The sequence below is a fragment of the Hemitrygon akajei genome, chromosome 12, assembly GCF_048418815.1.
Source record: "Hemitrygon akajei chromosome 12, sHemAka1.3, whole genome shotgun sequence".
NCBI classification, from domain to species: domain Eukaryota; kingdom Metazoa; phylum Chordata; class Chondrichthyes; order Myliobatiformes; family Dasyatidae; genus Hemitrygon; species Hemitrygon akajei.
In genome coordinates, this window is record NC_133135.1 from 99,175,244 (window position 1) to 99,201,280 (window position 26,037).

The window sequence follows — 26,037 nt, forward strand, 5'->3', positions numbered from 1 at the left end:
CAGTTTGGGCTTCTCATCTAAGATGTGCTGGCATTGGGGAGGGTTCAGAGGAGGTTCACAAGGATGATTCTGAGAATGAAAGGGTTATCACATGAGGAACGTTTGATAGCTCTAGGTCTGTACTCGTTGTAATTTAGAAGAATGGGGGCAGGGATCTCATTGAAACCTTTTGAATGTTGAAAGGCCTAGACAGAGTAGATGTGGAAAGGATGTTTCCCATGGTGGGGGAGTCTAGGACAAGAGGGCACAGCCTCAGGATAGAGGGGCATTCATTTAAAACAAAGATGCGGAGCAATTTCTTTAGCCAGAGTGTGGTGTATTTGTGAAATTTATTACCACAGACAGCTGTAGAGGCCCAGTTGTTGTGTGTATTTAAGGCAGAGTTTGCTAGGTTCTTGATTGGATATGGCATCAAAGGTTATGGGGAGAAGGCTGGGGAGTTGGGCTGAGGAGGGGTAAAAAAAGGATTAGCTATGATTAGATGGGCCAAATGGCCCAATTCTGCTCCCATGTCTTATGTCACCAAAAACTAGAAAATATGTACAGATGTACTGGGGAGGGTATTCTGATTTATTGTATCACTGATAAGTATGGAGGCTGCTACATAATCAGAAAAAAAGCTTCGGGGGGGGGGGATTTCATCTAGCTCTCTCTACCTTGGGCATTCACCTCCCTCCATCAAGGACATCTTTAAAAGGCGATGCCTTAAAACCGAGGCATCCATTATTAATGACCCCCACCAGCCAAGTTATGCCCTATTATTACTATCAAAAAGGAGGTACACGAGCCTGAAGACGCGCACACAATGTTTTAGGAACAGTTTCTTCCTTTCCGCCATTAGATTTCTGAATAATCTACGGTTGCCACTTCATTTTGCTGTTTATTTATCATTTTATGTACTGCACCGCTTCCGCAAAACCACACATTTCACGACGTACGTCAGTGACAATAAGCCTGATTCTAATAGATGTTCGCTTGTAAGTGGCAAAGACAGGGCAGAATCATTTACAAGAATATCGCTCGAAGTTACTGGACGTCCAAATCTCGGTCTGTCTAATTTCAGAGGCGAGATATTAAGCGCACCCGTTCGTCCGACAGGACACCAGAAAAGCCAGAGGTGCTAAGAACCTACTCTCCTGAACGGGCAGTGCCTCCGCCCTCACCACCGAAGGTTCAGTAGGAGCTCCTGCATTGGAAATATAAACTCCACCGCTTTCCATTTTCTGAGCTCTTTGGAAGTAAGCGTACCTCTGCACCAAATCTGTGGGCACAGAGCTGACCCCACCTACATTTATTTTGCCCCGCCCATATCACGCTCACTTACGCCGCATTCTTTGCCCAGTTCTCGTTCCACACTGGACAGGACCGCTGTCCATCCAGAGGCCACAGACCACTCGCGGTACGTCCCGCCCACAGCAGGCGCCACCCTGCTCATACGTCCCTCCCACCTCAGTCTCCGGCCACTTCCGGACTCTAGGACTACGACTCCCAGGATGCCGTGCACTCACCTTCCGGCGGTTGGCGGTGTTGTGCGTGCTGTGCCCGAGCGCGGACATGGCGAGTAACCGCCACAGTTCGAGCCCACAGCCCGGGACCGGCACTGGGCCTAGCTCGGTGGGCGGTGCCTCTGCTCCCGGCTCGGCCCCCGCCCCGGGCAGCAGCCGCGGGCCCGGCAAGGCGCCTGCCTCTGGCAGCAAGAAGAGGCCGCTCCTCAATGGCCTAGTGAACTCGTACGAGGACAAGAACAGCGACTTCGTGTGGTGAGGCGTGGAGGGCATGGGGATGAGGGCTGATTGGGAGGGAGGGGGGAGGAGTGGAGGGCGAGTGAGACGAGACATGACTCTTCTCCGGCACTGGGCGACTCGAGCCTGGCCCTTGGCATTAGGCTTCGGGTTGCGGCATCAGCCCCACACCTACTTATGGGCCGTATGAAGCTCCCCGGCTTGGGAGTCAGCCTCACCCCGCAGCGACGAGTAAGGGGAAGGAGGAAGGTCCGAGTCGGTATGTAAGAGCAGCTCCGTCTCTTGTCTGCCCACGCTTTGGACACTAAGAGTTGTCCGCTGGCGGCTTAGTGGTGCATCCCCGGCCTTACTGTGGATCCTGTTTAGTGATTACTGTCTAGTTCCTGCTGCAGTGGATGAGCAGGAAGAGGGTTTGTGTTGACCAGGCACCTGGGCAAGTTTGGACAGCAAATGCTGCTGAGGAAATGCAGTGATCAAGACTTTTGTTTGGTGAAGGTACGAATGGAAACATGCCTGAGAGGGTGGTGGTTGCCCAGACTGTCACATATGGATCGACGTGGGGAGGCAGTGGGCCTACAGTCATAGAGCAGTACATCATGAATGTAGACACCTCGGCCCTTTGGGTCCATGGTCACCAGTCCCACCCACCTCGTCCAAATTTCCTGTTTTGGTCCGTATTCCTCCCTGCCTCTCTCTTCATGTACTAGTCCAACTCATTCTTAAATGTGGCAGCTCATTCCATATATCACATGTTGGCTCTTGGTCCCTTTTAAACGTTTCTCCTCTCACCCTCAATCTATTACGCCTAGTTTTCAACTCCTCCAGCCTGGGGAAAAGATTGTTATCATGAATCTCTTTTAAGCCCTTCATAGCTTTAAACATTTCTGTAAGTTTGTCCCTCATTCTCTACGCACCAAAGAAGAAAGAGCTAGCCTGGCCAGCTTCTCCCTCAGGCTATGGAGTCCTGGGACATCCTTGTAAATATTTTCTGTACTTTCTAGTTTAACCCCATTTTTCCTATAACAACATGACAAAATTCTATACAGTACTCTAAGTGTAGCCTCACCAAAGACTTGTACAACTGCAAAATAATGTCCCAACTCTTACATTTACTGCCCTTATTGATGAAAGCCAGCATGCTGAATGCTTTTTTTTACATTATCTGTGATGCTTTCCATTAGTCAAACTTGCTGATCAAGCCCTCTGACTTTGCAATCAAATAATTTATATAAAGGGGTAACAATTCACCATTCTAATCATTTTTATAAGCAAGGAATACCTATCACTCTGGCAATTCACCAGTGTCCATTTCATGTAACAACTTTCAACACCACCCTCAGCTTTCAACCTCCAAGTTAATTTGAAAGTATCTAGCCAGCTCCGGCTGGATTCCATGGGATCTAACCTTCCAGTGCAGCCTAGTGTATAGGGCCTTGAAGGCCTTGCCAAACTTCAAATGATGTTAGTTTATTATTGTCACATATACCAATACCAACCCTCGTTGACATTGAGGTGGTTGTCATGAATCTCTTTTTTCCTTCCTGTACATAAACTCATTGTTATTTGAGATGTGTTCCACTATAGTATTAGTACCTGGAAACTTGTAGATGGAGTTAGAGCAGAATCTGGCTGCACAGTCATATCAGTGGGAGTAGAGTAGGGGTCTGAGGACTTGAGTCTTGTGTAGCACCAGTGTTTAGAATAATTGTGACAAGCTGTTGCTGCTTACCTTTACTGACTGTAGACTGTTGTTTAGCAAATCAAAGAACCATTTGCAGAAGCAGGCATTAGCTTCCTGAGTCCGAGGGTTGGTGAGTTTGCTTGTGATAGACAACATGTTCTACCCTCATCTTTTTTTCATTCTTTTAAAAGCTCCAAAAGGTGCATCAAGCAAGACTTTCCGTGCACAAAGCCTTTGCTAAATCCTAATCATACTTTGACTATATGCTGGTAGATTCTGTCCTTCACCACTACTGATGTTAGGCTAATTGCCTTGTAGTTATTTGGCTTGTCATGCTGCCCTTCTTAATGTCAGTACTTCAAGAAGGGAGGAAGACAAAAGACAGGAAATTATTGGCCAGTTAGCTTGACTTTAGTGGTTGGCAAGATGTTAGAATCATTATTAAGGATGAGGTCTCAAGGTACTTGGAGGTGCATGATAGATCAGGCTGAAGTCAGCATGGGAAAATCTTGTTTGTCAAATCTATTGGAAATCTTTGAGGAAATTACAGACAGAATAGACAAAGGAGACTCAGTGGATGTTGTTTACTTGGATTTTTAAAAGGCCTTGAACAATATGCCATGCCTGAGTCTGTTAAACAAAATAAGAACCTAAATTTACAGGAAAGATGCTAGCATGGACAGAACATTGGCTGACTGGCAAAAGGCAGAGTGTGAACAAAGGGACCTTTCTGGTTCATTGCTGGTATCTGATCCATAGGGCTCAGTGTTGTGCCCACTACTTTTCTCTTGGTGGCCACTTTATTGTGGCCTCCAGATGCTCCAGTTTCCTCTTGCATTTTAAATATGTGTGGATTAGTGGGTTAATTGTTACATGGGTGTAATTGGACAATGCAGGGTTGTTGGGTCAGAAGCGCCTGTTACTGTGCTGGATCTTTCAATAAATAAAATAGTTTGAAATACCCCAATGAGTTGGTTGATTGGATGGCCTTGCCTTTCGTTAGAAATATTATCTTGTAACGTGCTTTACCTTGTTCACTGAATCCCTGTTCTTTGTTTTAATCAATAACCTATTATTGATCAATAAAAAGATGTACAATCAGTGGTTACTTTATTAGGTACACTTGTATACCTTATCAATGTAATTATCTAATCATTCAGTCAAGTGGCAGCAAATCAGTGTGTAAAAGCATGCAGACATGGTCAAGAGGTTTATTTGTTGCTCAGACCAGGCATTACAATGGGGAAGAACTATGATCTAAGTGACTTTGTGGAATGATTGTTGGTGCCAGATGGGGTAGTTCGAATATCTCAGAAACTGCTAATCTCATGTACAAAAATATCCAGAGTTTACAGAGAACTGTGTAAAAAAAAAAACACAAAACATCCAGTTCTTTGGGTGAAAATGCCTGATATCTAAGGAAGGATGTGCTGGCATTGGAGAGGGTCCAGAGGAGGTTTATGAAAATGATCGTTGAATAAAAGGGAGGGTTAATGTATGTGGAATGTTTAGTTGCTCTGGGCATGTACTTGAGTTTAGAATTTGGGGGGTGGGGTTGCAGTGAAAATCTTATTGAAGCCTACGCAATATTGAAAGGCCATGATAGAGTGGACGTAGAGATGATACATAGAAACGTTGAAACAAAGCTGTGCCGAACATGTCCCTATCTTAGAACTACCTAGGCTTTACCCATAGCCTTCTATTTTTCTCAGCTTCATGTAGCCATCCAGGAGTCCCTGTCGTTTCCGCCTCCGCCGGCAGCCCATTCCACACACTCACCACTCCCTTTGTTTAAAAAAACTTACCCCTGACATCTCCAAACTTCCTGTGCTGAGAGGGGTTAGGACTAGAAAGCACATCCACACAATAGAATGACGACCATTTAGAAAAGAGGTGAGAAGGAGTTTCTTTGCCTGAATGTGGTGAATCTGTGGAATTCATTATCACAAATGGCTGTGGAGGCTAAGACATTTGGTATAGTTGTTTCTCTTATCTGAGTAACCATGATTTCCTCCTCAGTAAACACAGAAATATTCATTAAAATTTGTTCCGATCTCCTATGGCTTGAGACATAGGCAGCCCTACTAGGAGGCCTCCTCTCTCCCGAGCGACCATTTTACTCATAATATAGCTGTAGGTTCTTTCGGGATTTTCCTTAACCTTACCTGCCAGATTGCACTGTTCGAATAGTCTTAATCTTTTTATAGTCATCAGGGGATTCATTTGTTTTTAACCTCCTAAATCCAATGTATGCTTTTTCTTGTCCAGCGGCTCAATTTCTCTCATAAACCAGCATTCCTGACATTTGCTAGATTTATCCTTCATCCTAACAGGAACATCCTACCCTGGACTTGGATATCTCACTCCTGAAAGATTGCTCTTTGTTCCTATCCCCTCTGTTGGGTTCCCCAAAGTGACATCTAATAGTTCCTGCCTAATTCCCTTATAATTGGGATCCTAACCTGTGGCTCTATCTGCAGGATAGTGTTCAGAGATTTATTACTGCAACCACAAGTCTTGATACGATTTCTTGAACCTCAGCTTCAGCTCAGTCATTTTGTAGTGAGATTAGTTCTATTTCCATCCTTCCCGTTAATTCTTCATTACAAGTGTTCAGGAATGGATTTATTACCTAATCTAGAATTTGGATTGAGAGAAGATACTGAAATCTCTATCATGTCTTTATGCAGCTCACCCAGGTGGACACAATATATTTGAAGATTATCTAGTATTTTTCTTTCTCTTCCACCTCTGGCTTGGAAATGGGAAAAGGTCGAGATGGCCATTGTTGCACTTAAAATTTGGACAGGAATATAGGAACAGTGGATTTGATTTTGATGAGATTCATGCAATTTCTTTGAAGTTGATTTCATTAAATTTTGTGAATAATTCTGACAAATAAGCAATGTCATGCCTAAAAATCTTGAATTGATTATAAAATGAAGCATTTCAATCTTCAAAGATTTTTTTTCATTGTTTCAGAAAGCTCATAAAAGCATTACAGGCATTTTCTTTTTGAGAGCCATCTAACTTCTGTGTGCAACAGCAGAGTTCAAACTGTTCATCATTCTCAACACAACTTCTGAAATAATCAAATTCAGAGCATGGGACTTGATTTTGTATCTCGCTGTGATAAAAGTATTTAATTATTTGTGCAGCCAAACACTTAGATATTTTTCAAAAAGATGTTGTGACTTGCATAGTGAATGGTAAATATATTGGGTACAGATTTCTTTTCAAGAAAATAATCACCTCACCCCATTTTGTCATTGATGGTACCCCATCCGTTGCACAAACAACAATGTTGGTGAACAGGTCGTTGTTTTCTTTGGAAAAATTACTCAGCAACTTGAAATATTGGCTTCTCTTTCCTATCCATTTCACGCCCCCTTGCAAATAAAAACTCTTGAACCATACTTTTATCATTTATGAAGCAAATATAACCAAGAGGAAAGATTCATTGCCTAACAAATTTGACTCATCCAACTGCAGAGCAAATTGCACATGTTGCACAATGTGTCTTCCACATTTTCAGATATTTCATTTGTCTTTGAACAGAGCTATTGCTGAGTGGAATTGCTTTAATTATTTAGTCTGGTGACTTATGCAGGACCGTACTCAGAACCTACATTCTGTTGACAGAATCAATTCTTCTCCATGTATGGGCCTTTCCAGATTTAGTAATAAGCAGTGAAATGTTGTATGAAGCCCACAAACTATCACTGTTTTGTTAGGTGCTGGCAAACATCTTTTGAAGTGTTTACTGTTTCTGTAAGTTTTCACAAAGTGGCTGAAAATAAGACAGGATCTAGTTTACTTTATCTGAGTAACGTTCAAGTAGCCTGGACAGTTTCATTGCTTCATTTGAAAGCATTTTGCATGTTAATTGCTTGGTGCTGGCATCAATCCATATTTCAGATACTACATATGCTACTGTCTACACTTCTATTTCATTTGGTCTGCTTTTGCCATTTTCATTATGCATCAGTGACTACAGTCAATTGCCTTTTATTTAATTCCAACCTGAAGTATTGCGATCAATAAAGGGGAAAGTTCAGATGTCGTCATAAATCAGACAAAATACGACTGGGGTGGCAATATTGCCCACTTGGGAAACCACTGCTCTATAGTTTGACTCAAGAAACTTCCCTGGACACATTTAACAAATTCTACCCAATTTGGGCCCTTGACATCCTGACTAGTCAATACTGCAGAAATTGAAATCTCTGATTAATAAAAATTGTTTTATTCTTGCATTGCTGAGCAATATCTTTGTGCATCTGCTCCTCAGTTCCCCCTGGCAATTCTACACTAGAGTAACCTTTTGTTTCCAACTTCTATGCTTATGACCTCACTGGGCGATTCCATAAGAATGTCATCTCAAAGCACTGTGGTTATTTCCTCCCTTATGTAAAGGCAACACCACTTCACTTGCCTGTACCTCTGTCATGCCTGTAGCATCTGTGTCCTGGATTATTGAGCTGCCAGATCTGCCCTTGCCTCGGGTTCGTTTCTGTTAGGGCTGTAACATTCCAGTCCTCAGCTGATCGACCTTCTGGCTTTTCTGCCTTGCGTGCTAAGCTTAGTGCACTAAATTAAATGCAGTTTAACTGAGCATTCCTTTTCCTGCCTTTTACTATGCCCTTCACTATACTAATTTCTAAACTTGTTCTCGCTGCTTTATCCCATGACTTAATTTTTGCTGTGAGTCCTATCCTAGTTTATCCTTCCATGTAGCATTAGCAAATTTTTCTGCAAGGATATGGATCAAGTGCAACTTGTCCCTCTGCCCTAGAAGAGATCACAGTTACCCAAGAACCTGAATCTCTGTCCCAGCTTCTCAGCTAAAATTCATTTGGCCTATCCTGTATTTGACCTCACAAGCATATGGTACTGGGAGTAATCTGGAGGTTGGAGATAGCCAACCTCAAGGTTAACTTGGTCATACTTAACTTCTTACTAAACTCCCTCTCGTCATTCTGTAGGATCTCATCCCTGCTCTGCCTATCTTATTTGTAATGTGCAATAACCTCTAGCTGTTTGCTTTCCCTCTCAAGAAAGTTCTGCAGTTGCCATTACATTAGTCCTGATGAAGGGCCTTTTAGGATGGATAGTTGGTCTTTTTCCCAGGGTGGAATTGTTGAATATTGGAGGACATACTTGTAATGTGGGAGGGAGAAATTTTAAAGGGAGGTGTGCAAGGCAAGTTCTTAATTTACAGAGAGTGGTATGTGCCAGGAACACACTGCTATAAGATTGGCCAGGCATGACCTACCACACACAAAGCCATGTTGAGTATCCTAATGAAGCCCTGTCTATCCAAATATCCTCTCCCATAGAATACCTTCTAATAATTTACCCACGACTGACATCAGGCTCAGTCGCCTATAATTTTCTGGCTTATTCTTGGAGCCTTTTTCAAATGACAGAACATTTGTAAACTTCCACTCTCTGGTACTTCATGCATGGCTAAGGATGTTTTAAATACTTCTTCAGAGTCCCTGCAGTTTCTGCACTGGCCTCCTGCAAGGTTTGAGGGGACACCTTGAAAAACACTAGAAATTTTTGTAGGGGTGACATGGTTGCATAGTGGTTAGCACAATGCTTTACAGTACCAGTGACCCAGATTCAATTCCTGCTGCTACCTGTAAGGCGTTTGTATGTTCTCCCTGTAACTGTATGGATTTCCTCTGGGTGCTCTGGTTGCCTCCCAGAGTCCAAAGATGTACCAGTTGGTAGGTTAATTGGTCATTGTAAATTAACCTGTGATTAGGCTAAGGTTAAATCAAGGATTGATGGGCGGCGTGGCTTGAAGGGCCTAATCCGGCTGTATCTCTGTAAATAAAAATAAATTTATCCACCCTAATTTGTCTCAAGACAGCAAGCTTCCTCTTCTGTAATCCAGATATTGTCCAGGAACTTTACTATTTTTCAACACTTGTACAGACTCCATGTCTATCTCCTGAGTAAGTGCAGACACACAAAGCAAAATTAAGATCTCCTCCATCTTTCATTTGATCCCTCAAACCAAAGTTCCCTAGCTGTTATCCTCTTGTTTTTCTACTGGGATCAGACAAACACTGCACTGTTAATATTTCACTTTTGAAGGCCTCCTACATCATGCAACTTAGGAGTAACTGCGTCCCTGTAACTCTCGTCAATAAACCCCTCTCTCCTGAATGATCTGTAGATCATCCAGCTCCAGTTCCCTGATGCAGTTTGTAAGGAGCTGCGGCTGGATGCACTCTTTCAGGTATACTCATCAGGGATACTGGGTACAAGAGGAGCATACCACCTAACTGTGCAATAATGGAAAAAAGAAAGAGAACTTAACAAAAACTTTGCTTTAGTGCCCTTCTCTTTGCTAAAGCCTCAATTCCCCCAACTTAACCCTGTCCAATTTCCTTCTTGTGCACTCCTGCACTTAAAAACAATTAGGGAATCACTTGTTCTCTGATGGCCTAAACCTGATGTATGCCTCCTTTTCCCTGATTGGAGCCACATAACATCCTTTTCCATGCAGCCTGCTCTTTTGTCTGACAGGAACATTGCTTCACCTGGACTCCTGTTAAAGCATTCCACTCACTAGTCATCTTTATCTGCAAACCGTCTCACCCATTTGACCTCTGCAGGATCCAACTCTCCAAATTGGTCCTGCTAGTTTAGGACCTTAACCTGTGGAGCAGTTCTGTTTTTCATTATCTTTACTCATTTAAATTTCTCCCTTCTCACTTTAACCCTGTGCCCTCTACATCTAGAGTCCAAAACCTTGGGAGAAGAGATTCTGACTGTCCTATCCCCATAATTATTTTGTAAACTTCTGTAAGGTCATCCTCCACTTCCTTTATTCCAGTGAGAATTTTCCTTATAACTGCAGTCGGGGGAATTCTTCATCATTCTCACTGTTTCTACTGCATCTTTCCAGGTGTGTGGTGAGTAGAACTGTGCACAGTGCTCTTTAATACTTAACTAATGCCTTTTATTTAAGGTGTTTCATGCCTGACATTTTCATAAACTAGTTTTGATGAGAGGGAGTTTTGTTTTTAAAGTGTTGTTAACTATTTTCTACTGACCTGTGGTATTGGCCATTTTCCTTGAGGCACTGCACCTTTGTCCAACTTTGACTTTCTCTGGTATTTCGCACAGGACTCCTGTTGTGTGTGTTAGATATAGAATGCGTTGAGTTGAAGTGAGGGTTCTCATTTGATGATCCTTTGTGTTATGCTCCAGTGTTTTGATGTTTTAGAAGAGATGGAGCGATATGAAGGGGATGGGTTGCATTATTCGTGAGGGGCAATATCAGAACTGTACACTTGGGGGGGGGGGGGTGTTATTGACTACATGGGTAGAATTCAAATAATAAAGTTAATAGGATTTTACTATTGACTCCCAAATAGTCATAGGGACACTGAAGGGCTGATAAGCAAGCAGATTATGTAAAGGAGCAAAAATATTTGTGGATAACTTCAACTTCTCCACTGTTGATTGGAACTCTTTAGTGGAACAAGTTTGGATAGAGCAGAATTTGTTAAACATGTCCAAGAGAGTTTCTTGAAGCTGTAAGTGGCTAGTCCATCTCAAGAAGAGGCTGTACTGGGGAATGTTCTTGGCCAGGTGACTGACCCTTCAGTTGATGAACACTTGGGAAATAGTGATCACAACTTGGAGTTTTAAGGTAGCTACAAATAAGGATAAGAATGAACCTTGCAAAAAAGTATTAAATTGGGAGGCAGCAAATTAGGATAACATTAACCAGGACCCAGGGAGAATTATTTGGGCAGAGTTGTTTTTGAGAAAATCCGTAATTGATGTGAGGTTGTTCAAAAACCGCTGCACAGAGTTCAGAATAGTTTGTTCCAGTAAGAAGGAAAGGCACAAATGGCAAGGTACAGGAATCTTGCATGATGATAAAGGTCGTTAATTATGTTGAGAAGAAGGAAGAATATGTAAGGCTTATGCATCTGGAATGAAGCAGGATGCTTGAGCACTATAAAGGAGCCAGAAGGGAACTCAGGAGAGCAATAAGGGGTCGCGAAAAGTCCTTGGCAAGTAGGATTAAATTAAATCCCAAGATACATCAAGATCAAGAGGATAACAAGGAAGAGGTTAGGACCAGTCAAGGATAAAGGAGTAACATGCTTAAAGGTGAAGGATTTGAGTGAAATCCTAAATTAGTACTTTATTTACATTTTAGTTTACCGAGAAGGATGTAGCAAATGAATGGAGCATGCTAAGACGCTGGAGCATTTTGAGATTAGGGTAAGAAGAGGTAACATTAAGTTCTTGGGGCTTGATGGGATATACCCCAAATAACAGAGAGGTAAGAAATGAATTTGCTGGAGACTTGACCAAGATCATTGCATCTTCGTGAGTCACAAGTGTGGTGTAGAGGATTGGTGGGTAGCTCATGTTGTTCCTGTATTCAAGAAGAGAAACAGGGATAGTCCTGGAAATCATAGACTAGTGAATCTCACATCACTGGCAGGGAAGTTATTTGAGAGGATTCTTAGGGGTAGGACTTGTAAGTATTTGGAGAAGAATCAGAATAGGGTCCATTATCACTGGCATACTGTATATAATGATATTTGTTGTTTTATGGCAGCAGTATAGTGCAGAACATAAAGATTATAAGTTATAAGAAATGGTAAATAGTAATTAAAATAAATACTAAATATGGGCCCTCCATATTGATACAATCACAAGTAAAGCTCATTGGCTTTACTTCATTAGCAGTTTTGGAGAACTCTGTGCCTGTACTTGGTGGAAGAATTGGAGGATTTCATTGAAACCCATTGAATACTGAAAGTCCTACATTGGCAGATATGGAGGGCATGTTTCTAATAGTGGGAGTGTAGGATCAGAGGGCATGGTCCCAAAATACAAGGACATCCCTTTCGATCTCTTTAGCCAGAGGGTGGTGAATCTGTGAAATTCATTGCCACAGACAGCTGTGGAGGTCAAGTCATTGGGTATATTGAAAGCAGAAATTAATAGGTTCTTGATTAGTAAGTGTCAAAGATTATTGGGAGAAGTAAGAGAAAGGGGTTGAAAGGGATAATAAATCAGCCATGATGGAATGGTGGAGCAGAATCGATTGGCTAAATGGCCTGTTCCTGCTCCTATGTCTTATGGTCTATTTAGTGTATCACCAAAGAGTCTAGCACATTTCTACAGGTGTACTGTGTTTGGTCTATTGCATTCTGACTGGTTGCATTACCATCAGATATGGAGGTGGCAATGCACAAGATCAGAAAAAGCTGCAGAAAGTTGCAAGCTCGGACAGCTCCATCATGGGCACTAGCCTTCCAGCACCGTGGACGTCTTCCAAAGGCGGTGCCTCAGAAAAGTGGCATCCATTGTTATAGTGAGTGAAGAAACCTGAAGATTCAAACTCAGTGTTTTAGGAACAGCTTCTTGCCTCTGCCACCAGTCTTTTGAATGATCCATGGATACTACCTTGCTATTGCTCTTCCACGCTATTTATTTTTATTATAACTTGCAGCAATTTGTTACGCTTGTAATGTCCTACCACAGAACAGCAAATTTCATGACTTACGTCAATGACAACAAACCTGAATCTGATAGTGCAAAAGAGGAATAGTGAGGTAATGATCACAGACCATTCAAAAATCTGGTGCCAGAGGAGAAGAAGGCATGTTCCAGATAGTGAGGGTCTGTAATGATGAATGCTGCCTTCTTGAGGCATCGTCTTTTGAAGTTACCCTTGATGCTGGGCAGATTCTGCCTGTGATGGAACTGGCTGAGTCTACAATTCTCTCGAGCCTCTTTTGATCCTGAACATTGGAGCCTCCATACCAGACTGTGATGCAGCCAGTTACAATACTCTCCACTGAACATCTGTAGAAATCTCCTTGAGTCTTTGCTGACACCAAATCTCCTCAAACTGCTAATGAAGTATAGCTGCTGGCTTGCCTTCATGATTGTATCAATGTGTTGGGCCCACACTATGTCCTCTGACATGTTGATGCCTAGGAACTTGAAGCTGCACACTTTTTGCCACTATTGACCCCTTATTGTGGCCTGGTATTTGTTCTCTCAAGTTCCTCTTCCTGGAAGGCCACAATCAATTTCATGGTCTTGCTTTTATTAAGTTTTGTTAAGTTCCTTTTTGTGACACCACTCAATCAGCAGATTTGTCTCATCTTGTTCCATCTAAGGTTCTGCGTACGACAGTATGTAATTGGCAAACATGTAGGTTGTGGTTGAACTGTGCCTAGCCACGCAGTCATCAGTGTAAAGAGTTCAACAGTGGGCTGTAAATGCATCCTTGAGATGTGCCTGTTTGAGCAAGGAGATGTTATAACCAATATCTACTTAGAAATAGTCAGCAAGGCTTTGTGCAGGGAGTCACATCTGTCTAAAGTGAGCTTTTTGAGGAAGTGTTGAAGGTGATTGAAGGCTGAGCAGTGGATGTTGTAGATCCGAATTTTGGTGAAGCATTCAAAAAAGTCTTGCATGGTAGGCTCATCCAGAAAAAGTGTAACCAAAATTGTCTTGCCTGTAGAAGATAGAGGGCATTGGTGGATGGTTCTTAGTCTGGATTGAGGTCTTTGGTAGTGCTCCAGCGTGATTGGTACTGGGGCCACTGTTTTTCATATTTAATTGATTTAGATGAAAATGTGGTAGTGTGTGAGTATATTGCAGATGACAAAAACGGTGTTGTGAATAGTGTATAGAGCTCCAAAGGACAGTCACAGTTATGAGTGAAATGGCACTTTGGTCAAATGGAGAGAGATGACACAATTAATGTAACTCACACTGCTAGTGGCAAGATCTTAACAGGGTTGATGCACTAGGGATATTGAGGTCCAGATATATGATTCCCTAAAAGTGGTCACAAACCTGATAAAGGGGTAAAGAAGGAAAATGTCATGATTGCTTTCTTTGGTTGAGATGTTGAATATGAGAATCAGGTAGCTATGTATAGCTTTATAAACGTGGTAAGGCCACATTTAGAGTATTGTGTTCAGTTCTGCTTGCCTCATTATAAGGATGTGGAGGCGATGAACAGCATGCAGAGGAGGTTTACCAGGATATTACCTGGTTTGAAGGATGTGCTGTGAGGTGAGGTTGGGCAGCTGTGACTATTTTCTGTAGAGTGGCAGAGGATGAGGGGAGATTTGATCAAAATTTATAAAAATATGAGAGGCGTAGAGAGCCAGTGTCGTTTCTTCCCAGGACTGAAATACCAAGTACTAGAGGGCATGTCATTGAGTCATAGAACACTGCAGCACAGAAACAAGCTCTCCGACCCATTTAATCCATGCTGAACTATTAATCTGCCTAGACCCATTGACCTATTCTTGGAATATAGCCCTCCATACCCCTCCCATCTATGTACCTATCCAAATCTAAGAATGTGGAATGAGCTGCCAGCAGATGTGATGGATGCAGGTTTGATTTCAACATTTCTCCTTAAGCATTTAACCTTTCACCCCAAACAGAACTTCCGGGTTTTCGCGATCCGCAATTGGTTGAATCTGTGCACGCGGAGCCCACGAATGAGGAGGGCTGACTGTATTTTACAATTCTCTGCTGGGGCCCCTGCATTTTCTGTACTAACCTCCCATGGGGTCCTATGGGAGGCCATGGGGATTTGCCACCCTAATTTGCCTCAAGATGGCAAACACTTTCTCTGTAATCTGTATATGGTCCATGACCTCATTGCTATTCCCCTTTACAAACTTCTGTCTCCTACCCTGTCTCATTCCCTAATAGGAGATATAGCATCACACTCCCTCTAATAGGATTTCTGTGTACTGATTAAGGAAACTTCCCTGAGCATATTTGCTCTTTTACAGTATGAGACCCAGTCAATATGCGAGAAGTTAAAATTACCTCCTATTGGTCCACGGCTGCCTCTTGTGTCAAGATGAGGCCACCTTCAGGGTGGCCTCCAAGCTGATGGTGTGAATGTCGATGTTGCCTTCTGGTTTTAAAAAAAACTGTTTCCCCTCCCTTCCCCTGTTCTTGTCTTACCAACTGTAGCCTCTTATCTCTTCTCATCTGCCTATCACCTCCCTTTAGGACCCCTCTCCTGTTTGTCCTGATTGAGCACTGCCGTGACATTTTCCCTGACTAGTAATGCCACCCCTTCCCTTTAATCCCTCACACTTTATCATGTCTTAAAGAACAGAGCCCCGGACATTGAGCAGCTGGTCTTGCCCACTCTGCAACCAAGTCTCCCTAATGACAGTGACCTAATCCTACATGCTGATCTATGCCTCAAGCTCATCCACCCTTCCTATAATACTCATTGCATTTAAATATACGCAGCTTAAAAGATTAGTCCCACCATGCTCAACCTTTTGATTCCTGACTTTGTATGTAGCCTTAACAAATCTCTCTACTCAACCACTCCACTATCTGTTCTGGTTCTCATCCCCCTGCAACTCTAGTTTAAACATCCTCCATGCAGTACTAGCAATCCTTCCCGCTTGGATGTTAATCCCCCTTCAGTTCAGCTGCAGTCCATCCCTTCTGTGCAGGTCTCACCTACCATAGAAGAGAGCCCAATGATACAAAAAATCTGAAGTCCTCTCTTGTGTACCACCTCCTTAGCCACATGTTAAACTGTATTTCCTATTTCTGGCCTCACTAGCAGGTGGCATGGGTAGCAATCCTCAGATCACAACCCTAGAGGTCCTGTTTTTTAACTTGGCACTTACTCCATAAACTCACTTTGCTGGTCTTTGTCACCCCTCATCCCCACGTGGACCATGACCTCTAACTGCTCACCCTCCCACTCAATCCAAAATCCTGATCCTGGCACCCAGGAGGCAACATACCATCTGGGAATTTCATTCTCATCCACAGAACCTACTTTTTGTTCCCCTAAGTAACTAATCTGTCACTACAGCTGTCCTCTTTTCCCCCTTTCTCTTCTAAGCCACAGAACCTGACTCAACCCCAGAGACCTGACCACTGTGGCTTTCTTCTGCTAGGTCATCCCCCTCAGCAGTTATCCAGTTCTTGAGGGGAATGACCACAGGTGTACTCCGCACTGGATGCTTATCCCTTTCCCCTTTATGACAGGCACCCAGTTACCTGTGACCCGCACCTTCAATGTTACTACCTCTCTGTATGTCCTGCCTCTCAACCCCTCAACTCCCAAATGATCTTGCATTCATCCAGTTCCAGCTCCAACTCCTTAACATGGTTTGTTAATAGCTGCAGCTGGATGCACTTCTTGCAGGTCTAGTTGTCAGGGACACTGGCAGTCTCCCTGCCTTCCTACATTGCGCAAGAGGAACGTTCCACCATCCTGCCTGGCATCCCTACTGACCTAAATATGCTATAATAAAGAAAGAATAAATAACAAAAAAAATTACCTATGGCCTATACCTGTCCTTTCCAAAACTTAGAAGAACCAAAGGCTCAGCTTTACACTCTAACATTGCTCACTCATAATGGGCACTCCGCTTAATTCTTAGCTTTTTATTAGCCCTTGCTAAGTGCCTAGATATGCACAATCCAACATCTCCAAGGAAGCTGTGGTGCGCAGAATATCCCAACTGCCCTCCTTGCTTCTTTTGAAATCTCAGTCCTGCTACACAATTCATTGTCTCCAAGGGAACTGTGATGAGCATGTATGTATATAAATTTGGGAGGGGGAAAGTACGAAAGAGATGTACTGGACAGTTATTTTACACAGTGGTTGGTGGTAGAGGCAGTTAGTGTGTAAGATGCTGTTAGATAGTGTCATGAATGTTCAGAGAAGGAAGGTCATTGTGCAGGACAGGGAGATTAGATGAATTTGGAGTCACTGGCTTAATTACTGGTAGGTTAGCACAGCATAGTGAGCCGAAGTGCCTTTCCTGTGCTTGTATGTTTCTCCTATCAGGTTAGTTGTATATGGGCCCCATGTTTTTGTGAAAAACTTGTATCTGTGGAATTCAGCTCCCATACAGTTCAGGCTCTGCTGTGTTTTTCTTTGGTAATTGAAGCCAGATTGTGCAGGGGTGTGGGTGGTAGTTACTCACTGATTATTTTCAATAGCTGTGCTGCTGAAGCTTTTTCATTCCTTCTGCAAGTGGGTAGCCTGGCTGATTCTGGTGTTGTAGGTATTATGCAAGGGGAAAAAAGTTAGTGCTCTGAATGAAATTGTACTTGTTTGTCCTCCTGTTGAAAATGGCTTTTCCTTGTCAAAGTTGGTCATTAGTACGGTACTTGCTACTTTGTTCATGTTGTAGAGTATGATGCTGAATATGACAGGGACTTGGCCTAATGGCATCCTGTTATGATTTGGCATGTCATTTGGCTTTGGTTTGTAATTAGTGCATATATGTTTGTAGTCCATTGGCTTTACAGTATGTCCCCAGGCTATGGACACGCCTACATATAAATGATCTCCCCTCATGATATTAAATTCAAAAGCCCGATTTATATACATACGTTCATTTTTAAGAATATAACCATATAACAATCACAGCATGGAAACAGGCCATTCCGGCCCTCCTAGTCTGTGCCAAACTCTTAATCTCACCTAGTCCCACCTACCCGCACTCAGCCCATAACCCTCCACTCCTTTCCTGTCCAAATACCTATCCAATTTTACCTTAAATGACACAACTGAACTGGCCTCTACTACTTCTACAGGAAGCTCATTCCACACAGCTATCACTCTCTGAGTAAAGAAATACCACCTCATGTTTCCCTTAAACTTTTGCCCCCTAACTCTCAAATCATGTCCTCTCGTTTGAATAAAATGGCAGAATAAAATGAATAGAATGGCAGAACTAATTTTCCCTCCCTTTCCACTTTTTCTGTCTTAAGTGCATTTGATATAATTTATTACATGCAGTTCCATGTATGTTTTATCAAGTTTTTTTGCTGTTTTTTTTCAATTTACTGACAGTATTATCTTGTGCTCACTTGTAAAAAGGGATGAGTATTTTGACAGGGAATAACCTGTAAGAAATTTGAGGGTTCCTGGTTTCCCAAGTGACTTTTAGGTGTCATTCTTTGCCTTGTTCAAAGATTTGCTATGCTGAGTTTAGTTAATAATCTAATGTTTCATTTGGTATACTTGGCAGGATTTCTGTTTCATCAGAATTCACCTGCTTTGTTTCCATATAAGCCTGCAGTACTTATGCCAGTGACCACTGAGCAACTTGAGAGTGACACTGGCTATTTCCACATGTTCCGTGGTGAAATAATCAGATAGGAACCTGGCTATTTCTTCCCTGGCTCATATACAGAAAATGGTACCTACCATTGATCAATCCTCATAGTTTGCTATTCAAACAGTTAATGAACTGTTAGCCCATGTTCCTGTTGAGACAATGGATAGTAAAAGTTTCTATTTATTTTATCCTTCACAGCCCTATCTGTTTTGAGATGATTGAAGAGGCACATATGACAAAATGTGGTCACAGTTTCTGGTAAGTGTAACTTTCAAAATCTATCATAGACAACAATCTCTTCAGGTTTTTCTGAGTAGATCTAAAAGTGAAATAGGAAACTGAATGGGGAAAATAATCTCTACAAACCTGCTATAATTGTTGACCAGTAATAATCGTAAAGGAATTACAGGAATAAAATCTAAATGACACTTCACATATATTGGTATTTCAAAAGCATGATTTTTATCAGCAGATTTCTAGTTAAATACCCACAGTTTTTAAAGGTGAAGACAAAAAGTTCTTCAATTTAATATTGTTACTGTGAAAGTGATAAAGTTTTGTTGGTGTTTTGCAAGTGACATGTTCTATTAAAATGTGACTGAATTGTACCGTGAAACAAATTTTGATGGATTTTGATCTAGATGAATATTATTTTCACTTCATGTTACTTTGTCTTGAAATGTAAATTTAGGATTTGTGATTTGGCAGAATGGCGTGAAGTCCACGTATCAATAAAGGCACAAAATTTGCACCTAATCCAATTGAAAATTGGGTCTGGAGACAAGCTTGTCAGGAGAGTGTGTGCTAAGCATACACTATTCATTCATTGTCAAATGACATGAGCAATCATGGTCTTGAACATCATACACAAAATGCTGGAGGAACTCAGCATTTATGGAAAAGAGTACAGTTGATGTATCGGGGTGTGTGTAGAAACTTAGAAACATAGAAAACTGACAGCACGTACAGGCCCTTTGGCCCACAATGCTGTGCCAAAATTGTACGTACTTTAGAAATTACCTAGGGTTACCCATAGCCCTCTATTTTTCTAAGTTCTATGTACACCAGGAGTCTCTTAAGACCCTATTTTATCTGCCTCTACAGCCATTGCTGGCAGCCCATTCCATGCACTCACCACTCTCTGCGTTTTTAGAAAAAAACAAACTTGCCCTGACATCGCCTCTGTACCTACTTCAAAACACCTTAAAACTGTGCCCTCTCATGTCAGCCATTTTAGCCCTGGAAAAAAGCCTCTGACTATCCACATGTTCAATGCCTCTTACACACCTATATCAGGCCACCTGTCATCCTTCATTGCTCCATAGAGAAAAGGCCAGGTTCAATCAACCTATTCCCATAAGCCATGTTCCCCAATCCAGGCAACATTGGTCTCCTCGGATTCAAATGCAACCCGTCCATTTTGTACAGGTCACATCTGCCACAAAAGAGGCCCCAGTGATCCAGAAACTTGAATCCCTGCCCCTTGCTCCAATCCCTCAGCCACACATTTATCCTCCACCTTGCTCTATTCCTATACTCACTGTTATGTGGCACAGGCAGTAATCCCGAGATTGCTACCTTTAAGGTCCTGCTTCTCAACTTCCTCCCTAACTCCCTGTAGCCTGATTTCAGGATCTCCTCCCTTTTCCTACCTATGTCGTTGGTACCAATATGTACCACAACCTCTGGCTGTTCATCTTCCCACTCCAGGATATCGTGGACATGATCAGAAGCATCTTGGACCCTGGCACCTACCATCCATGTTTCTTTCCTGTGTCCACAGAATCAGCTGTTTGACCCCCTAACTATAGAGTCCCCTATTACTGCTGCCTTCTTCCTTTCCCTACCCTTCTGAGCCACAGGGCCAGACTCTGTGCCAGAGGCATGGCCACTGTTTCTTCCCCGAGGTAGGCCAACCCCACCCCCCAACAGTACTCAAACAGGAGCATTTATTGTTAAGGGGGACAGCCACAGTGATACTCTCTAGTAGCTGACTCTTGCTCTTCCCTCTCCTGACCGTTACCCACTTATCTGTCTACTGAGACCCTGGTGTGACTACTTGCCTATAGCTCCTCTCTATCACTTCCTCACCTTCCCACCTTCCCTGACCAGACAAAGGTCATCCAGATGCATCTCCAGTTCCCTAATCCAGTCCCTAAGGAGCTGCAGTTCAAGGCACCTGGTACAGATGTGACCTTTCAGCAGGTTGGGAGTCTCCCGGACTTCCCACATCTGACACCCAGTACAGAACAACAGCCTCACACATACTTCCTGTTTCTGTTCTTCACAGGTAACTTACCTCACCTCGACCCGTTATCCCCGAAGCCCCTCTTACTCTGACTCACTCTACTCGGTCACCTGCTCCTCTGGCACTAGCTCTATAAAGCTGTCTTCTTTTTAAACTCTTCCGCTGGTCTAACTCGCTGACGTTCACACACTTGGGCAGTTGTCCCTCAATCAAACCACTGAAGAAAAAACTGTCTCCTTGTAAACTCTTCCTGCTGGACTAACTTGCTGACCTCTATACGCTTGCTTGATCCCGCGATCTCGGATGTTGCTCTGCAGATTTTCTTGTTTGTGGTTTTGACCATGATTGTTCTACAGAAAAATTAGCTAAGAAGTGGTTTGCCATTGCCTTCTGGGCAGTGTCTTTACAAGGCAGATGACCCCAGCATGTCTTTACATGACAGGTGACCCCAGCCATCATCAATACTCTTCAGGGATTGTCTGTCCGGCGTCAGTGGTCGCATAACCAGGAGACGTATCTCCATCCCACCAGTCAAAGCCTCCACATAGTAGCTCCATCTCTGATCCTACAATTGTGAAAGAAAGTTGGAAACTTTTTTTTAAAGTTAGCAGTTTCCAAATGCTGTAATTCCAGAAATTACTTCATGTTACTTTGTCTTGAAATGTAAATTTAGGATTTGTGATTTGGCAGAATGGCGTGAAGTCCACGTATCAATAAAGGCACAAAATTTGCACCTAATCCAATTGAAAATTGGGTCTGGAGACAAGCTTGTCAGGAGAGTGTGTGCTAAGCATACACTATTCATTCATTGTCAAATGACATGAGCAATCATGGTCTTGAACATCATACACAAAATGCTGGAGGAACTCAGCATTTATGGAAAAGAGTACAGTTGATGTATCGGGGTGTGTGTAGAAACTTAGAAACATAGAAAACTGACAGCACGTACAGGCCCTTTGGCCCACAATGCTGTGCCAAAATTGTACGTACTTTAGAAATTACCTAGGGTTACCCATAGCCCTCTATTTTTCTAAGTTCTATGTACACCAGGAGTCTCTTAAGACCCTATTTTATCTGCCTCTACAGCCATTGCTGGCAGCCCATTCCATGCACTCACCACTCTCTGCGTTTTTAGAAAAAAACAAACTTGCCCTGACATCGCCTCTGTACCTACTTCAAAACACCTTAAAACTGTGCCCTCTCATGTCAGCCATTTTAGCCCTGGAAAAAAGCCTCTGACTATCCACATGTTCAATGCCTCTTACACACCTATATCAGGCCACCTGTCATCCTTCATTGCTCCATAGAGAAAAGGCCAGGTTCAATCAACCTATTCCCATAAGCCATGTTCCCCAATCCAGGCAACATTGGTCTCCTCGGATTCAAATGCAACCCGTCCATTTTGTACAGGTCACATCTGCCACAAAAGAGGCCCCAGTGATCCAGAAACTTGAATCCCTGCCCCTTGCTCCAATCCCTCAGCCACACATTTATCCTCCACCTTGCTCTATTCCTATACTCACTGTTATGTGGCACAGGCAGTAATCCCGAGATTGCTACCTTTAAGGTCCTGCTTCTCAACTTCCTCCCTAACTCCCTGTAGCCTGATTTCAGGATCTCCTCCCTTTTCCTACCTATGTCGTTGGTACCAATATGTACCACAACCTCTGGCTGTTCATCTTCCCACTCCAGGATATCGTGGACATGATCAGAAGCATCTTGGACCCTGGCACCTACCATCCATGTTTCTTTCCTGTGTCCACAGAATCAGCTGTTTGACCCCCTAACTATAGAGTCCCCTATTACTGCTGCCTTCTTCCTTTCCCTACCCTTCTGAGCCACAGGGCCAGACTCTGTGCCAGAGGCATGGCCACTGTTTCTTCCCCGAGGTAGGCCAACCCCACCCCCCAACAGTACTCAAACAGGAGCATTTATTGTTAAGGGGGACAGCCACAGTGATACTCTCTAGTAGCTGACTCTTGCTCTTCCCTCTCCTGACCGTTACCCACTTATCTGTCTACTGAGACCCTGGTGTGACTACTTGCCTATAGCTCCTCTCTATCACTTCCTCACCTTCCCACCTTCCCTGACCAGACAAAGGTCATCCAGATGCATCTCCAGTTCCCTAATCCAGTCCCTAAGGAGCTGCAGTTCAAGGCACCTGGTACAGATGTGACCTTTCAGCAGGTTGGGAGTCTCCCGGACTTCCCACATCTGACACCCAGTACAGAACAACAGCCTCACACATACTTCCTGTTTCTGTTCTTCACAGGTAACTTACCTCACCTCGACCCGTTATCCCCGAAGCCCCTCTTACTCTGACTCACTCTACTCGGTCACCTGCTCCTCTGGCACTAGCTCTATAAAGCTGTCTTCTTTTTAAACTCTTCCGCTGGTCTAACTCGCTGACGTTCACACACTTGGGCAGTTGTCCCTCAATCAAACCACTGAAGAAAAAACTGTCTCCTTGTAAACTCTTCCTGCTGGACTAACTTGCTGACCTCTATACGCTTGCTTGATCCCGCGATCTCGGATGTTGCTCTGCAGATTTTCTTGTTTGTGGTTTTGACCATGATTGTTCTACAGAAAAATTAGCTAAGAAGTGGTTTGCCATTGCCTTCTGGGCAGTGTCTTTACAAGGCAGATGACCCCAGCATGTCTTTACATGACAGGTGACCCCAGCCATCATCAATACTCTTCAGGGATTGTCTGTCCGGCGTCAGTGGTCGCATAACCAGGAGACGTATCTCCATCCCACCAGTCAAAGCCTCCACATAGTAGCTCCATCTCTGATCCTACAATTGTGAAAGAAAGTTGGAAACTTTTTTTTAAAGTTAGCAGTTTCCAAATGCTGTAATTCCAGAAATTACTTCATGTTACTTTGTCTTGAAATGTAAATTTAGGATTTGTGATTTGGCAGAATGGCGTGAAGTCCACGTATCAATAAAGGCACAAAATTTGCACCTAATCCAATTGAAAATTGGGTCTGGAGACAAGCTTGTCAGGAGAGTGTGTGCTAAGCATACACTATTCATTCATTGTCAAATGACATGAGCAATCATGGTCTTGAACATCATACACAAAATGCTGGAGGAACTCAGCATTTATGGAAAAGAGTACAGTTGATGTATCGGGGTGTGTGTAGAAACTTAGAAACATAGAAAACTGACAGCACGTACAGGCCCTTTGGCCCACAATGCTGTGCCAAAATTGTACGTACTTTAGAAATTACCTAGGGTTACCCATAGCCCTCTATTTTTCTAAGTTCTATGTACACCAGGAGTCTCTTAAGACCCTATTTTATCTGCCTCTACAGCCATTGCTGGCAGCCCATTCCATGCACTCACCACTCTCTGCGTTTTTAGAAAAAAACAAACTTGCCCTGACATCGCCTCTGTACCTACTTCAAAACACCTTAAAACTGTGCCCTCTCATGTCAGCCATTTTAGCCCTGGAAAAAAGCCTCTGACTATCCACATGTTCAATGCCTCTTACACACCTATATCAGGCCACCTGTCATCCTTCATTGCTCCATAGAGAAAAGGCCAGGTTCAATCAACCTATTCCCATAAGCCATGTTCCCCAATCCAGGCAACATTGGTCTCCTCGGATTCAAATGCAACCCGTCCATTTTGTACAGGTCACATCTGCCACAAAAGAGGCCCCAGTGATCCAGAAACTTGAATCCCTGCCCCTTGCTCCAATCCCTCAGCCACACATTTATCCTCCACCTTGCTCTATTCCTATACTCACTGTTATGTGGCACAGGCAGTAATCCCGAGATTGCTACCTTTAAGGTCCTGCTTCTCAACTTCCTCCCTAACTCCCTGTAGCCTGATTTCAGGATCTCCTCCCTTTTCCTACCTATGTCGTTGGTACCAATATGTACCACAACCTCTGGCTGTTCATCTTCCCACTCCAGGATATCGTGGACATGATCAGAAGCATCTTGGACCCTGGCACCTACCATCCATGTTTCTTTCCTGTGTCCACAGAATCAGCTGTTTGACCCCCTAACTATAGAGTCCCCTATTACTGCTGCCTTCTTCCTTTCCCTACCCTTCTGAGCCACAGGGCCAGACTCTGTGCCAGAGGCATGGCCACTGTTTCTTCCCCGAGGTAGGCCAACCCCACCCCCCAACAGTACTCAAACAGGAGCATTTATTGTTAAGGGGGACAGCCACAGTGATACTCTCTAGTAGCTGACTCTTGCTCTTCCCTCTCCTGACCGTTACCCACTTATCTGTCTACTGAGACCCTGGTGTGACTACTTGCCTATAGCTCCTCTCTATCACTTCCTCACCTTCCCACCTTCCCTGACCAGACAAAGGTCATCCAGATGCATCTCCAGTTCCCTAATCCAGTCCCTAAGGAGCTGCAGTTCAAGGCACCTGGTACAGATGTGACCTTTCAGCAGGTTGGGAGTCTCCCGGACTTCCCACATCTGACACCCAGTACAGAACAACAGCCTCACACATACTTCCTGTTTCTGTTCTTCACAGGTAACTTACCTCACCTCGACCCGTTATCCCCGAAGCCCCTCTTACTCTGACTCACTCTACTCGGTCACCTGCTCCTCTGGCACTAGCTCTATAAAGCTGTCTTCTTTTTAAACTCTTCCGCTGGTCTAACTCGCTGACGTTCACACACTTGGGCAGTTGTCCCTCAATCAAACCACTGAAGAAAAAACTGTCTCCTTGTAAACTCTTCCTGCTGGACTAACTTGCTGACCTCTATACGCTTGCTTGATCCCGCGATCTCGGATGTTGCTCTGCAGATTTTCTTGTTTGTGGTTTTGACCATGATTGTTCTACAGAAAAATTAGCTAAGAAGTGGTTTGCCATTGCCTTCTGGGCAGTGTCTTTACAAGGCAGATGACCCCAGCATGTCTTTACATGACAGGTGACCCCAGCCATCATCAATACTCTTCAGGGATTGTCTGTCCGGCGTCAGTGGTCGCATAACCAGGAGACGTATCTCCATCCCACCAGTCAAAGCCTCCACATAGTAGCTCCATCTCTGATCCTACAATTGTGAAAGAAAGTTGGAAACTTTTTTTTAAAGTTAGCAGTTTCCAAATGCTGTAATTCCAGAAATTACTTCATGTTACTTTGTCTTGAAATGTAAATTTAGGATTTGTGATTTGGCAGAATGGCGTGAAGTCCACGTATCAATAAAGGCACAAAATTTGCACCTAATCCAATTGAAAATTGGGTCTGG

At 43.4% G+C, this 26,037-nt stretch overlaps 1 protein-coding gene across 3 annotated transcripts in view; it reads left to right on the forward strand.

The window, feature by feature from the left end:
* The first annotated feature begins 1,500 nt into the window (after positions 1 to 1,500).
* cop1 (COP1 E3 ubiquitin ligase) overlaps positions 1,501 to 26,037 on the forward strand; it is a 158,671-nt gene continuing 134,134 nt past the window's right edge. For 2 of the 3 annotated variants that reach the window (XM_073063745.1, XM_073063746.1), the window contains exons 1-2: positions 1,501 to 1,760; positions 18,768 to 18,827. In XM_073063745.1, coding sequence (XP_072919846.1) covers positions 1,555 to 1,760; positions 18,768 to 18,827 — 266 coding nt within the window. In that variant the 5' untranslated portion in view covers positions 1,501 to 1,554. Of the gene's footprint in view, positions 1,761 to 1,833; positions 2,002 to 18,767; positions 18,828 to 26,037 lie in introns of those variants that run through there. The other variant, XM_073063747.1, reaches the window with a different exon arrangement.